At 40.0% G+C, this 16,975-nt stretch overlaps 2 protein-coding genes and 1 long non-coding RNA gene across 7 annotated transcripts in view; 1 reads left to right on the top strand and 2 right to left on the bottom strand.

Moving 5' to 3' along the window:
• The window catches only part of dpm2 (dolichyl-phosphate mannosyltransferase subunit 2, regulatory), a 258,461-nt gene that overhangs the window by 81,908 nt on the left and 159,578 nt on the right, over positions 1-16,975 (top strand). The gene's annotated exons all lie outside the window — the stretch shown is intronic.
• On the bottom strand, positions 776-7,453 carry LOC137840877 (uncharacterized). Its single transcript, XR_011088011.1, has 3 exons — positions 3,163-7,453; positions 2,533-2,694; positions 776-2,218 (listed from the first exon to the last, which is right to left on the bottom strand). It is a non-coding gene; the product is annotated as an uncharacterized lncRNA (long non-coding RNA).
• Positions 13,099-16,975, bottom strand: part of pam (peptidylglycine alpha-amidating monooxygenase) — an 88,550-nt gene continuing 84,673 nt past the window's right edge. For all 5 annotated transcript variants that reach the window (XM_049738446.1, XM_049738445.2, XM_049738448.2 and 2 more), the window contains one exon: positions 13,099-14,929. In XM_049738446.1, coding sequence (XP_049594403.1) covers positions 14,751-14,929 — 179 coding nt within the window. In that variant the 3' untranslated portion in view covers positions 13,099-14,750. The remainder of the gene's footprint in view (positions 14,930-16,975) is intronic.

Raw genomic sequence — 16,975 nt, 5'->3', positions numbered from 1 at the left:
TATTCAATGAGGTTTGAGCATATCTGTTTTTGTAGCGAGGCAGGACTTTTTGTATTTCGACCTCATTCCTTCACACTTTAACGCCAATAAAATTGTATCAGATTATTTGATTAAACAATAGAATAATATTTGAAGGTAACAGCCCTAGTCTGAACCCAATATGCTGTGGGGTTGCTGATAATTTCGATTTGTGTTGTTGAAATGCCCAATTCAAGAGAATTTCTTCTTAAGCATAAGGCAACATTATTGCTTTAACTATTTCGATACATGCAAATGTATTTTTGAGAGGCAAAACATAATCTTGTTGCTATAAATCTCACTAAGTAAATAAGTTAACTAATTCTACTGAGTGTGGGGTAAACCGGAGTACTGTACACCTAACTGATGCATGAGTAGAAAAAAAGCTGATCGAAAACACCAAAAACAATCCGACGTAAAATAAGTCAAAACTGTGTAAGTGAGCAAAAATTAAAGATAGTGGAAAATTAAGCAAGCCTTTTGTCAACATATTCAAATACTGTGCAGTCCGGCATGTTTACTAAAATATGTTTCTAATTAAATATTTAATTAAATCAATATGAACATTCATTAATTGTAGAGCCAGTAGACAAACATGGTGAAATTTTACGAGTAAGCATTATTGATTATTCGCCCAGTGCTTGTGTGTGGGGGTTTCTGGGTACTCTGAATTCCCAATCGCAAAAACCACATTAGGTTAATTCAGTGCTTCTCAATAATTTTTTGTGATGCCCCCCCCCCCCCCCCCCCCCCTAGGGAGAAGGAAACATTTCGCCCCCCCACCCATGTTATTAACATTAAAGAAAAACAAAATATAAATAAAAAAGAAAGATCAACTTACAGTAAAGAATAACTATTAATAACATTGTTTTTTAGTCTGTAACAGAACAGATTTAATGTGCTTCACTTTGCCTGAAATAAAAAATAAATTATAATTATTTAAACTATAAACATTCTTGACCAACTGCCATTTTATGCTGGAAAAAATACAATGAAATAATAATAAACATACATAATATTAAATTACATAACAGCAATAAATAATATTCAATTCAAAGTAATCAGCAACATTAACTCAGGAGCACAATATATAAAACATTAGAACCTACAAAACAAAAATGAATAAAACAAATTGTGCTCAAAATGAGGCAGCATGACCATATCCACGGCGGCAGGTAGTATCAGCTCTTCTGCAATGGTGTGTTGTTGTATTTTTTTTTTTTTTTGCACTGAGCAATTTGGTACGCTGCTTTATATGATGCATACAGTGCTTGCTGTTTGACTGAAGTAGCATTCACAAAGTGGGATGATTGTTGACAATATTCAGCCCGTTTTCGCTGAAAAACCTCAAGCATCTTATCAGCGTGATTGGGGTACAATGACTTTATAAGTGTCGCCTTAATTTATTTGGCTTCATACGGTCCCCTGTCAACACTGTAAGGCACAGTAAACACACCAGTCTTTCCTCGTCTCCCATCGTAGTCACACTGAAGCCGAGCGCTACGTACGCTTCGTCATATTTCCTTGTCTTAGCTTTCGTGTGACTCAATTCTCTTATCTCCGTCTCTCTCCGCCGTTCTTTTCAACCCTGTTGAATATTTTTCCATGGTGTCCCACTGCACTTTTTATCGCCTGCTCTGTGCTGTGGGTGCGCTACACTGTAGAGCGACTACTCCTTGCGCACACTCTTCCAGTGATACCGCCACTCCCACCTACAGCAGTGGATGTCCAATTACCCTTTAATCTAGTACAACCAAAAGAAAAGAATGTTCCCTGGTGTCACCCGCACCCCCCTTGGTATCGCACCGCGCCCCCCAGGGGGGCGCGCCCCACTATTTGAGAAGCAGTGGGTTAACTGAAGCCTCTAAAATGTCAAATTTGTTGTGACGGATTGACGACCACTCCGATATACCCGCCTCTTGCCTAAAGTCAGCTGGGATAGGGTCCAGCCTTATTAAGTACAAACAGTGTTGAAAATGGATAGATAGATTGATATGTATTATTCCTGTACTGTATGTTAAGTATGAATATAGCTTACTTGAAACAGCTGAAGTTTGAGTGTTAGGGCTGGAAGAAATGGACCCAGGGATATCTTTCTCTCCTTGATAAAGCCGTGTAGAAGAATGGAAAGTCTCTGCATAGAAACCTTTGTTTTCATTATCTCGAATTGTCAGGTCCATTGAGTGCATGTCCTCTGATACTACAAAAAACAAAGATTGTTTCAAAAACAAAAGCTTTAACATGATGGTTCAAAATTCATGTTATTCATAACTAATCAGATTTTCTCTGCTCCATAACTGCTCACATTATTAAGATTAACTGTATAATTGTACATTTGAGCATTTTTATCTAATGACAATTTTTGCTTCTTAAGGTCAAAAATAATGTCTACCCTGTTACTTTGAGGTAAAACTCACTACGTAGAAACGATTCGGCTGGGATGCAGGTAACTCTGCCCTGTGTTACTGTTTAAGTGCTTTTATAATCAGAAATAACTACTGACACTTAAACTACCTGATTCCTCTGTGATGTCACTGGTAAATGAACTTCCTCCAGTGGAACTCCACTGTTTGCTGTCCTTGAACAGTTTTCGCCTCCTGGTCCAGGAGTCACTTGTACCGCTGTCTGCATCTTTGAGGCTAGGAAGTTGCAGATGCTCTTTGGCCTCCAGGGAACCTGGAATTGCATTAAAGCAATCAAAAGAAATATGGATCCAAATATCCCCCAGTCATTTTATTATGCATTAACGTAACTTACATTTGGTGTTGGACTTTTTATCTGGTCTCTCACTGTTATTGGAATGTGTTCTTGGATATTTGTTATATATGCAGAAGTATTAGCACAGTCTTCTGAGCTTCTGAGCTCTATTGTCTTCTCAACTCTCAGTGATGGCGGCAGATTGGTGTTTTCAGTAATTGCGTTTGGGTTAATGTCATTAGCGGTTTGGTCAAATCCTCAAAATTTGTTTCTGTAGGGCCCTTACAAAGTTCATCATAACCTGCCTAACTTTAATATGATAATACTGTAACAACTTATGCAGTCCATTAAATCTGTTGAGGCCAAGATCAAATATTGACACTGTGCTTGCAGGTGTGGGGAAAATGCAACTTGTTTGCTAAGCACAAGATTAACGACATCACTCACGTTTACTGCTGCGAGAGCTCCTCCTCCGCCTGCTGTATCTCCTCCCTCCCCTCTCGCTCATTCTCAAATCCAAAACAGCCACAAAATCACTGTAATAAAAGTTGTTTTATATATAAAAAAAATAGATTGTTTTTAGCAGCCAATATGCAAGTTTGACCATTTTACTAATTTAACTGATATAAGACTTTTCAGACCAGAATTATTGTACCTTGTCAAATAGGACTAACACGTTTTTTTTCCCAAGTGTAGTGCCGCAGTGAGTGATGCAATTTGACAGAAACAAAACAACAACAACTATAAAACAGTCAAGAGACCACAAAACAACAAGAAGATTACATTTTGGGGGTTTGTTTTTAAACTTGGTATCCCAAGAAGGTTATACTGGTAAGTACTACAGTGACAAATGTAATGATGGTAACAGACATACCTTCTAATGGCCAATATTGATGAAAATGTTTCGTTTGCATAATTGCACTCATTAACACTGGCCACGTTGACTGTGTGGTTGCAGACTGCTCCACTTCTTATTGTTACTATTCTCACACGTAGAGCAGCTTACTATGTCTAATCTTCAGTGATACTGCAGCCAGCATTGCCGGTGTGAAAAATATTAATTCAGTGCTCATCGTTTTATGCTTGCCAATATGACTGAAATGATCCAGCATCAAGAAAATTATTTATTTTTGATACATTTTAGGATGCTCATATGATGAAAATTTTTTTTTTATAATTGTTCAAATTTCAATATCTTATTATTTATTTATACATTGCTCAAAAAAATTAAAGGAACAGTTTTTTATCATGAATTCAACTACACTTTTCTGATAAGGTTTTGGTCAGGTATGCAGCAGAGGGGGTTGTTAATCAGTTTCAGCTGCATTGGTGTTGATGGAATTAACATGTGCACTAGAGGGGCAACAACGAGATGGTCCCCAAAACAGGACTGGTTTTGTAGGTGGAGGCCATTTCAAGTTCCTCCCTCTTGATCTTTTTTAACTGGTTTTCCACAAGTGTTGGCTTTAGCTAGAGTCATTAACACGACTGGGAGCATGAGGCGATTTCTTAACCCTCCTGAAGTTGAGCATATTGTCCAACTCCTCCAGGATGGCACATCCATGCGTGCTGTTGCAAGAAGATTTGATGTGTCTCCCAGTACAATCTCCAGAGCATGGAGGAGATTCCAGGAGAGAGGCAGTTATTCTAGGAGAGCTGGACGGGGCCGTAGACGGTCCTCATCCCATCAGCAGGACCGATATCTGCTGCTTTGTGCAAGGAGAAATAGGTTAAGTACTGCCCGAGCCCTACAGAATGATACAGAATGACCTCCAGCAAGCTACTGGTGTGAATGTCTCTGCCCAAACAGTCAGAAACAGACTTCACGAGGGTGGCCTCAGGGCACGACGTCCTGTAGTGTACCCGGTGCTCACTGCTCAGCACCGTGGAGCTCGATTGGCATTTGCCATTGAACACCAGCATTGGCAAGTCCGCCACTGGCGCCCTGTGCTTTTCACAGATGGGAGCGGGTTTACCCTGAGCACCTGTGATAGACGTGAAAGGGTCTGGAGAAGCCAAGGAGAGCGCTATGCTGCCTGCAACATCATTCAGCATGACTGGTTTGGTGGTGGGTCAGTGATGGTCTGGGGAGGCATTTCCAATGGAGGGACGATCAGACTTCTACAGGCTAGAGAACGGCAGTCTGACTGCCATTAGGTATCGGGATGAAATCCTTGCACCCATGGTCAGACCCTACGCTGGTGCAGTAGGTCCTCGGTTCCTCCTGATCTTCGACAATGCCCGGCCTCATGTGGCAGGAGTATGCAGACAGTATCTGGAAGATGAAGGAATTGACACAATTGATGAAGGTGACGATCCCCTGATCTAAACCCGATAGAACACCTCTGGGACATAATGTCTGTTAGGGTTTTCCAGGTTATCTTGATCCTATGATTATGTTGAATGTAACCTGTAATAATTAAACTCGCCTGTCCTGTCTTAACAAAAGTAGTAGAACAAAGTGCTAAGATCTTTTGAACTGATTGACCAGCTGCAGAGGAAGCAATCAAAGTTGTTCTGTTTCCCACAACATCGTAAAACACCCCCTGCTCTGATCTTACCAGAGGCCGGGGGTTCACCAAACCTGTCCACTCTCACCCCCGCTCTGTTCCTCCTAATAAATATGCCCTTGCAGGAAGGAGACTTTTCAGACTTCATTCGATAATCGCTGTTCAGACAGCGACGAATGGACTCTCCACCTGCAGGTGTCTAAAAGAACTTGCTTGTCTCCTGTTTGGTTCTTGCAAAATAAGTTGGAGTGAGCAAATCTCTAACATTTTGGTGCCGAAACCCGGGATCCTCATACCCACCATCTGACCGGCGAAGGAGGACGTGCTGCATTGTCGACAAGCCAGCGTCCATTAGGAGGACCTGGAAAAGAAAGTCCTGGGAAGAGAATTCTTCGCTGGGCCAGCATCTTAGGTCTGCCTTCGTCTGACAGAGGTGGATTGACGGGATCCGGCGGTGCAACGAACCAGGGGACAAGTAAGTTAAAGCGCTAAAGATACGGCTTTGGTTTGTCCGAGCTATGAGATTCGGCTTTGGTTTGTCCGAGCTATGAGATTCGGCTTTGGTTTGTCCGAGCTATGAGATACGGCTTTGGTTTGTCCGAGCTATGAGATTCGGCTTTGGTTTGTCCGAGCTATGAGATTCGGCTTTGGTTTATCCGAGCTATGAGATACGGCTTTGGTTTGTCTGAGCCATGAGGCCTAAAAAAGCGCTGGAGTTAGTGTGATTGAGTGTGTGACTGGTAGGATAAATTGACTAAGAAGCAGTTCTAGCGTTGATCCATGGCAATAAATCAGGCTAGTAATTTGTTGAAAGGTCAATTTAAACCTGCATTGAGGATCCTAAAAGAAAAAAAAATTGAAAAAAAAAATTGTAAAACCTTAAACTACTAAAATTAAGATGGGAAATAAGAACGGTAAATCTCTTGCTCTGCTCTTCTTTAAAACAAGAAGTTCATGGCAAGTAGATTTCTTAATTGTATGCAATACATGCTGAAGTGGAAGAAAATGTATGGAGTACAAGGAAATTTGAAATGTGGAAGAAGTGGTAGAAGTGCTAGAGTGTGGTTGAAAGCTTCACAAGAAAGAAGAGAACAAATCCAAAAGACAAAAGATAGAAAGTTGAAAAGTGATGAGGCCGCCATTCAATTGAGATTTGAAAAAGAATTCTGGGTACATAGTGGCATCCCATTCAATGATACAGCTGAGAGTGCTTATCAACAACAGCTTATAAATGCGCTCCTCACTAATTTCCGCCCTGAAATAGGCAACTGGGTGAGGAAACATTTGGTGGAAGTGGATGTTGCAAGTGTGACAACAACTATGCAATGGGCCAGACATGCTGAAAAAGTGATCAAAAAAGGCAAAAGTTCTGATGTATTTCATCTAGATGATGATAATGATCTAAATGAAGATACAACGATCTTCTTCCAAAGTTCCCAAAGGGGCAGAGGGAGAGTTAGATACCAACAAGGTCGCAAGCCACCATTCAGATCAAAACCCCTATCAGATTTAGACAACTGTTGGAACTGTGGGAGACGAGGACACTATGCAAGAGTGTGTCGTTTTGCAAAACAATATCAATCAAAGGGTGGAGGAAGGAGCAGAGGAAAAGCCACATTTTTAGCATGACAAGCTTCCTCCTCTTTGACCGCTTATGCTCATACAGAGAAAGAAAGAATAGATGCCCATATGACAGCAAAACATGTCATTGTCAGATTATTAGAATTTTTTTTTAGATTATTAGAAGTCCTGTCCATCCAAGAAGTATGACAATGCTGTTTGTATGCCCAAATTACAAATGACTAGAGCTCAAATTGTGTTACACTGAAGTTAAAATATGCAAATCAAGTGGTAAAGAAATGCAACTTGCTTCTAGAAGATAAATAAATAAAATTAGAATGTGCTGTCCTCGTGTGCATGGGAGGGACCAGCTCATGATCGACCACAGGAAATGGCCAGCCTGTGACGAATCAGTGGTGCTGGGAACTACCTTTTGCATGCGAGAGCTGTGCATGTGTGTGCGTATATGTTAAAATGATGAACATTGGCTAAAGTTTTAGTATTAAAAAAAAAAAATTGCTAGACTGTGGTCTATCCAATTTGCACCGCAGAACAGAAATGATTTTGAAAGATAAAAATGAGAGGAAAAAGAGAGAAATCTGTTTGCAAGCAGAAACTAATCCACACTAGTGCATGTTAAGTGTCGAGCCCACATGAGAAATTCGAAGAAAAAAAAACGACAGAACATGCTTTCAGGAATTGGAAGAAGCTAAATTGTGAATTTAAGATTATGCAATGCTATATTTAATAGGAATAATTGATTGGTTGTGTTATAATATTATATAAAATTCTAAATGCAAGCTAAATCTGAGAGATTGAGTTCTTCAAATTTAAAAACAAGAAAAATTTCAGATTAATTTGCCAATTGTTTGTTTTAGTTAAGTTTTTTTGAATTGGTGGATTATTCTACCAGGAAACCTGAGTTGAAAATGATATATGAATGTTGTGTGGTGAGCTTGGATGAATTGGGACCAATGTGATAGAAAGACTCCTTTTTGGAGACTGCGTGTGAGATGCAAATGAACATTGATGAATGATAGCCTGAATGAAAAGAAATTACAGGTTGAATGGTTGAAGTTGTTGGCGACTACTATAGAAAATTAGTAGAGCGACTTTGATGAAAGAGTGATTTTGAGCAGGTTGAATGTTAGAAAGAAACACATAGCTTTTGGATTGATAATTAACTAGAGAAAAAAAAACTGGAGAACCAGTAACACATGTAGAAGATGTGTGAACTGAGAAATTGAGAAGCGTTTTGGAAAGAAAGTCAAATTAAATGATGATGGAATCGTATGTAGTAAAGAACGCATGCTCCCAAAAAGTTTGTCAAGGTGTGAGGCATGGGCGTTGCCAAGCCTCAAAAGGGGGGGAGTAAGTAGGACAGATAGTGGAAGATAGTAATAATACAACACTTTATGACAATGAATTTTCGAATACATTTGGTGTTATATTGTGGTAACTTTTTTGCTCTGGTGTAGATGGGTTAGCAACACGAGAGATTTGGAGGTTCAAAAGAAAGACAGTTAAAAGAAAACATTTTTTGGACAATTGCAGGCTAACAGGAACATGAGAACGACAAGAACTACGAGGTGGGATCCAATTTCATTGGGGAGATTGAGAATTCACAGCACCATACTCTAAATCACATTTTTGAGCAAGCATGACAATAACATGTGAGAGGTCAAGACATACAGATCAGGGCTTGATGTGGAAAGCAGACCTCGATGAGTTGATTTTCAATAATGATACTGAAGACAACATACTGTCCGATTAAATTGGAACTATAGATAAAATGTAGCTCAAAAATAGGATGAGTTGCAGGATTTACGATATAAAAACAAGACCGCTGTTTATCTATTAAGGAGAATTTGAAGTTTGGTAAATAAATGTTACCAGCAAATTGATGGAAGCAGCTACATTTGGAGATAGTCTTACAAGTTTGACGTCCCAGTCTGTCATTCTCAGTGTCAGGGCCCCTGAAACCCAATCCGAGTCTTCGCCTGCAGCCGTGAACAACTACAAAATGGTGCCTGGCTCTGAAGCACCTTTGACCTTTGGCGAAGGACAAGAAAAGACTGCTGTTGTGCTTGGAGGAGGACAAGTACACTCCGGAGGAAATACAACATCCTCGGGGACGAGAAAAGACAGTGAAAAGCGGAGGAACTCACAATGATGAAAATTGACTCATTTGAACAATGGACTCATTCAAGAGTGATGGATGGGGTCGCTCTGAAGCAACAACAAAAGAACACCAACTTGATAGGGTGAAGTGCGGCAAAAAGATATGGACTTGGAGTGTCCGACAACCAAATCGCACTCCTTGCTACGGCGTTCCCAAATTTGGTGGAGCTTGGTTCAAAGTGGAAGGGAGGTTCATTGTGCACTGAGTTTGACAGAACTGAGGAGATTTGATAAATAAATAAATAAAAATTTGAAAAATACGTAGGGCTACAGATTATAATCAGAGATTGAACGGATTTGGATAAAACAAATAGGCTAAAACGGTAGGAAACAAGAGCAAGATCTTATATTTTGGCTCATCAAGCTTAAGACGTAGGGGTCGAGTTATATAAATTTTAGAACAGGACATTTGGCAGTCAGGAGGAAGCTAGGTTGCTCAATGTACCTACTCAATACAATAGTAAGGGTTTTTATACCACAGTGGAGGTTGGATGGTCAGAAAGTTAGGTACGTTCAATTTTTGACATTCACACAATCATGCATAGGCGTCACAAGGCAACAGTTAACAAGACAATGACTGCAATAGGGGCCACCTACGACTGCACCGACATGGAAAAGTAGAAGTGAGAGAGCAGAGTATGGGATTATATGCTAAAACGTCTGCTATACAGTTACCAATAGGAGATTCTATCAAGAGAAGCTACATGAGAGATGGATTAGAATCTCTTTGTCTGCGTGGGTGCGTGTGTGTGTGTGAGTGTTCACACCCTGTGTGGGTGCGAGCGTGTGAGGAGAAAGAAGGCATGGGTAAGACAATCTCTTTTAAACCAGGAGGCAATAAATGGGAACGCCCCTGTCATAAATAGTCTTTGGTTAAAGGGAATCATTAGGAAGTGTTCAAACTCTTCCCGCAAACATTCCTATTTGCCAGTTAAATGGGCACTACAATTGACTACGAGAGTTGCAAACAACAGATGAAGAGCAGTCCTTGGCAGATTATATGATCAGGACGCTCAAACTGTGTCAAAGACAAATTTACTGCCGCTTGATCTTTCCTCCTCACAGGTCGACAACCCCATCAATCCAGGAGACTGGGTCTACATCGAGGTCATCAAAGGAAGGAACTGGGCCAGCCACGACGGGAGGGACCATTCCAAGTCTTGCTGACTACACATGTTGCACCCAAGGTTGCAGGACCCACAAATGCATTAACGACGACTGCTCTCCAGGAGGTAACTGGATGGGAGCTTTGGACATCACCGCTGTGTGCCAGGATGAGAGAGCCGTTTTCAAGGTGTAAGGGCTCTACTACCAACATGGCTGCACCATCGGACGGGACCTACTTCATTCAGAAGTTCAGAGGCACTGCCTCACCTGCATCCTATGAGTGCACGTGCCTGTTCAGTACGGATCATGGTTTTGTGGTCACAGGAGTTGTCCGATGCTGTCTGCCAACTGGACACGAGTGTGTGCGCCAGTGTGTGTGACAGACCTCACCTACAGACTAGAACATCATCAGCTGACGAAAACACGGGCACATATACAACTTCTTAGACGTGACAGTTGTGATAATGATAATGAGACGTGGATTGCGTAGATGCTGTTCTGTTGAGCATGTATTACGGAAACTTGTTGATTTGACCATCGAAAATGCTTCACAAGTGATGGATACAATGATGTACTGTTTCTGTGTTTTTCTTTTTATTTTTTATTGATAGCATTCTGGTCGCCTGTGGCAACGGGGCCGTGTAAGAATTTTCCTGCTAATAACATCTGGCCAGCAGGTTTTTCGCTTACACAATAAGTTTGATCTGGGGTGTTGAGGTAATGCCTCAATTTCACTGGAAAGTGTTGCTATCATTGTTTGTTGTTTTTATTTTTACTATTCTTCTTTCTTCATTATACATATATATATGTTTTTCTTTCTTACTTGTCTTTGTTGTTTGGGGTGACATAATCATATGATAAAACAGGAGGGAGATGTTAGGGTTTTCCAGGTTATCTTGATCCTATGATTATGTTGGAATGTAACCTGTAATAATTAAACTCGCCTGTCCTGTCTTAACAAAAGTAGTAGAACAAAGTGCTAAGATCTTTTGAACTGATTGACCAGCTGCAGAGGAAGCAATCAAAGTTGTTCTGTTTCCCACAACATCGTAAAACACCCCCTGCTCTGATCTTACCAGAGGCCGGGGGTTCACCAAACCTGTCCACTCTCACCCCCGCTCTGTTCCTCCTAATAAATATGCCCTTGCAGGAAGGAGAATTTTCAGACTTCATTCGATAATCGCTGTTCAGACAGCGACGAATGGACTCTCCACCTGCAGGTGTCTAAAAGAACTTGCTTGTCTCCTGTTTGGTTCTTGCAAAATAAGTTGGAGTGAGCAAATCTCTAACAATGTCTATCACACGCCGCCAGGCTGCTCCTCAGACTTTACAGGAGTTCACTGATGCCCTTAGACATATCTGGGAGGACATCCCACAAGACACCATTCGTCGTCTCATTAGGAGCATGCCCCAACATTGTCAAGCATGCATACAAGCACGTGGGGGCCGCACAAGATATTGAAAATAATTTTGAGTTGCAGAAATTGAATTTAGGCAAAATGGACGAGCCTGCCACATCATTTTTTCACTTTGATTTTTGGGGTGTCTATATACTGAGCCCTCTGTAGGCTGAAAACTTTTACTTCCATCAAAAGATGTGGCATCTTTTTGTTCCTGAGACATTAAACTGTCCATATCATTTTTGTTGTCACCATTGAAATCTTATGTATTTTTAGTGTTCCTTTAATTTTTTTGAGCAGTGTATATTGATGCATACATCTGAAATAAACATGCTCAAATCATCACTATTATTAATACCTTTTCAGATTAATCTATGAAAACACAATCATGTTCATGATTGTCACGCCCGTGCCAGAGCACGCTCGGCCGTCAACTTCCCTCAGCCACACCCCTTCATTACCGTTATGTCTGTCACCTGCTCCCTCTTGTTGTCTCATGTATTTAAACCCTGCCTGTGTGCTCCTCCTTGTTGGTGTCTACTGTTGTCTCCCGTCTGTGTAAGCACCTTGTGTTCCTGTCCTGCTCGTCCAGTCTCCCCAAGTCTTGTGTGGAGGCTCACGGTCAGATTCTGTTCCGTGTCTGAGTGGACTTCTGTTTGCCTGTCTGCTGGCCGTGAATCTCTATCCCGTGTCTGTTCGTCCACTTCCCTTCCCTACAATAAACCCTGGTCCAAGCTACATTTGGTCGCCCTGCTCCACTTGTTCGTGACAATGATTTTACACAATAATTAACAATGATTTGATAACGTAAAGAACACATAATTTCAATAAAAATGTTTATAAATAATAATGTGGATTAAACTGGGAGCGACCTACTGCCAGCATTTATCATGTTGGTGACACGATCTAAGGAATATTCAACACTTATTTTTTGGTGTATGGTCATCCCTTGCTATAGCACGGTTCACCTTTCACAGCCTCGCCGTTTCACAGATTTTTTTCACAGTGCATTGTGTTATGGCTTCAGATGAAAAAGACACTACAGAGCGGAGTCAGGCCGCAGAGGCGCACTATATAGTACGTACATTGTACTGATGATTAAAATTATTTAACTGTAGTTGTCTGGAAGAAAGTGTTTACTTCTCTTTGTTAAACAAATGCTTGGGCCTGAAAACAAGTTTTGTCCTGTGGTTTCAATGTTACACCTGTATAATAATGGTAAAAAAGATAAAGGTTTCTAATTCACAGATTTCACCTGTCACGGGTTCTTTTCGGAACGTAACCCCAGCGAAAAACGAGGGATGACTGTATGCCATTCAGTTTCGCCACATGAGTTTTCCTGAACCTTTACACAATGTACATATTACTTGTTCAAAATATAAAAGCACCCCAACTGTCAGTATTGCTCTTCCGTGATGTGGGCATGTTGAAATTATATTCTAACAGTTCCTGGTCTCAAGTAAAGAACAATAGAGCAATCATTGTTTTTTTCTCTCACACTGTCACTGTTTAGATGCAACACCTTAATGAAGAATATACATTCCAAATGTAAATGATTTAAGATTGTTGTTGAAAAGAAAAAAAAAACACCTTGGAAATCCAAAGACACCTCCATGACATCAGGATGCATTGCAAACACTTTATTACACAAATAACATTACTAAAATAGTACCTCTGCAGCAAAACCAGTGTTACAATAAATATCAGTTCACATGTGACTGCAACATCCTATATCTATGGCATGCTTTTAATACAATAATCATTCAAATGAAGCAAACGGACATGTATTTGGTGGACGAAAATGTATCTACCAAGTAGAACAAACAGGGGAAACGTTTTTGCTTGCTTGTTTAGTTTGAGCAAAGTTGTTGTTTATTTTCAAACTAAAACAAATTTAGAAGTAGGTCAGTTTAATCCAAAATTATTTATTTTCATTGCGTGTTTATTTTTAGCACATTGTTCGTGTTTGTACGTCCAAATGAAACCAAATGCACTATTGATTACTGAGTAAGTATGGCCTTCAATTTTGGCTGGCCAAGAATTCAGCGTATACCCCGCCTCTCACCCAACGTCAGCTGGGATAGGCTCCACCTCACTCATGCCCTCAGTGATAAGTGGTATAGAAAATGAACTGATGGACTATTGAGTAAATAATTGAAATGAGTGTAACATAATCCTGGACACAGTGCTATGGATGAGGCAGTTCACCAGAGTCTGATTGACCAATTACATTCCTACAAAACAAAACATTTATGAGTAAATGTGTCATTTTTCCTCTGACGTGAAGGAAGAAAAACCGGTAAAGGAGTACAAGCTATAGTAGCAGCAGCAATTTTCGTCTTATAGTACATTTTGTAATGGCAGATGATGACAAAAGGCAAAATATGAAAAGGCACACAATTGCAATCGAAATGTGACTGACTCAAGCCGCGGATGTAAGTTGAATAGAAATATAATAATGTATGGAATTATAATACACAAAGATATTTATCGTTGGAAGGATGTACTTTTACTGTTAAATCTTGCATTAAATTAAAAATATTAAATCGTCTAAATCCAAACATCTTTGTATGCAATCCAAAATGTCATGAAAAGCTTACAGGTCTAACAACACAAATTGTAGAACGTTAAGTCAAAGCTCATGAGCAATTGGGAGAAAAAAAAGGTAACTGTTATTACCAAGCATATGTTTTTTGTTGTCCTATCCTCATCTTTATGGAGCAAGCACAACAACCAGCATAAACACTTGTGCTATCTAAACAACACTTAGTCTGGACATATAAAGCAAACAAAACAGACAAACTACAATCTGGACATTTTGGAACCTATACTAATGAAGAGCCATGATATAAGCGAAGTAATATCCCAGAGCCATGTAGTTTTGTTTTCCCCAACTGTGATCATATTTACCATCCAGATGTTTACATGCTCATCCTGGTTGTAATGCTTCTATAAAATGTCGAATGTGTCTAATAATTCAATGTGAAAAACGTTTGGTGGACTTAAAAAAAACAACAGTACAAAAATGTAATTCAATGAAACTCTAGGAAATCATTTCACTGTAATTTGTTCAAGTTGAGAATCCTAATTTACTGTAAAAACACGGGCACGTTAAATTAAGATAAAATAAATTGATTTAAGTTGTAGTAAATATTTTATGTACAACTCATACTTAAATATATAAACAATAAGGCATCGAACTCAAGAGTTATGATGATGAATGACATGACATACGCCTGGCATTCTAAGCAGAAGGTTGTGGTGCTGTCCAAATTTCCTAAGAGGAGGATGGAGGCGGTGGGGGACGAGCAGAGTACTCTTCATTCTCAGACTCACTGCTCTCGCCGTTCCTTTCCTGGTCGCTGCCTTCAGTACTGAGTTGGTCAAAGCCCTGTCGACTGTAACCCTTATGGGAGGCAAAGAAGTTTCCAAGGTTCAGGCTGCCGACTGCTTTACCTGACCGGGGGGGGATACACCACAAATAATATGACTACATGTAGAGCATATTGAAACTTAATAACACCTTGTAAATTGGATCAACAACTCTGCCTTTAAAAACACACCATTCTGTAAAAAAAGGAAAAAAGTTGCATCATTTTAGTAATACTGAATTTCTCTTTGCACAAATGCCTCTCTCTAAGAATATTAGTCCCAATTGAGCTGCCAATATTGAAAGGTGGCTGGGTTGTTTGGTTCATCAGAAAGCATGGAATATGCCTGTATGAGCCATCTGGCCCTCTTGAATCGTTTTTGGGTTGATGCGGTTTACCTCCACGCCACTAGAGGGACTCTCTCGTATTAATTACTTGGGAAGCCTATAAAACCCGGGGTGAATTAGGACACGGGCACGGTTGAAAGGCGGAAACAGTTTAAGATTGTGCCTAAATGTCAGAAAGCTACGAGATTGTTCTGATCACCGTTGTGTTAAGAGTTATTTACAGTGTCAAGGATAAGGAAAATAGACCTGCAAATATCTTTTTATTTGTTCCATCAACAACAGAACTCTCCGCCTGCTTATTTACGTATTTTAAGTGCAAAGGCTTAACATTCAGCCATCAGCCCCCGGAAGCGACTATACAGGGTTAGTCACTTACTGCCAAAAATATACACAACTGATTCCTCTCAAACTGATTAGAAGGGCTGCACATTTACCAAGAAACAACACATTCAATTTTGATTTTCATTAAAAGGTGTGGACACAATCACTTGATTTCACATGTCACTATTAACATCCACTTGAAGCACGGCCCTGTAAGCCAGGTCGCTACCAGATTCAGTAGATATTGCTACAGTTACTGCGCGGCTGGAAAATGTATGAATCACATCAAACAGCAGAAAATCTGCAGAGGGAATTGCGCAGCGACTGCAGAAGAGATCTGCATGGACGAATGGGCCAAAATACCAAACAGCGTGTCGATCTGGCGATAACCGAAAGTAAATTCTGTAATTGCCCAAAAGTTACTCAAAAGCATGAAATTGAACTTCTGTTAGAGACTTATTTCACTCCATAATTTACAAATACATTCTTTTCATGTCTCTCACAGTTGAAGGGTACCTATGATGAAAATGACAGAACTCGCTCATCATTTTAAGTGGGAAAACTTGAACACTAACTAAATTGACTCACTAAATTGACTCATTAAATTGTATATAAATATATATACGTCAAAGGTTTTTCATAATACCGTATTTTCCGGACTATAAGTCGCTCCGGAGTATAAGTCGCACCAGCCATAAAATGCCCCAAAAAGTGAAAAAAACCATATATAAGTAGCTCCGGAGTATAAGTCGCATTTTGGGGGCAATTTATTCGACAAAATCCCACACCAAAAACAGTCATGAACGAGCAACAACAGGCTAAACGATAGCAACAACAGGCTAAACGATAGGTATGCTAACGTGACAAACACAAACAAAGAGCTGAGAACGGGCCTGACGTAACATATAGAGTGATTAAGGACAACTATTACATGAATAACATGTTTATAAAACCATCAGTGTCACTCCAATTCATTAAATAGCAACAACAGGCTAAACGATAGGTATGCTAACGTAACAAACTCAAACAAAGAGCTGAGAACGGGCCTGACGTAACATATAGAGTGATTAAGGACAACTATTACATGAATAACATGTTTATAAAACCATCGGTGTCACTCCAATTCATTAAATAGCAACAACAGGCTAAACGATAGGTATGCTAACGTGACAAACACAAACAAAGAGCTGAGAACGGGCCTGACGTAACATATAGTGATTAAGGACAACTATTACATGAATAACGTGTTTAAAACCATCGGTGTCACTCCAATTCATTAAATCCATCGATCGTTCTTTGTCAACAATGGGTGCGCACGGCTGAGGGCGCTTGCGCTTCAAAATATTCCACAGGCTCATATAACGATAGATAAACTATATTTTAAATAACTATAATACAAGCCAATAATATTATCAAACCATCCGTGCACTTTAATTCCATTAAATCCATCGATCAAATTCCTC

This window comes from Syngnathus scovelli, chromosome 13 (assembly GCF_024217435.2).
Source record: "Syngnathus scovelli strain Florida chromosome 13, RoL_Ssco_1.2, whole genome shotgun sequence".
Classification (NCBI taxonomy): Eukaryota; Metazoa; Chordata; class Actinopteri; order Syngnathiformes; family Syngnathidae; genus Syngnathus; species Syngnathus scovelli.
Note: the sequence above shows the minus strand (reverse complement) of the source record. Positions and strands in the feature narration are given on the sequence as shown.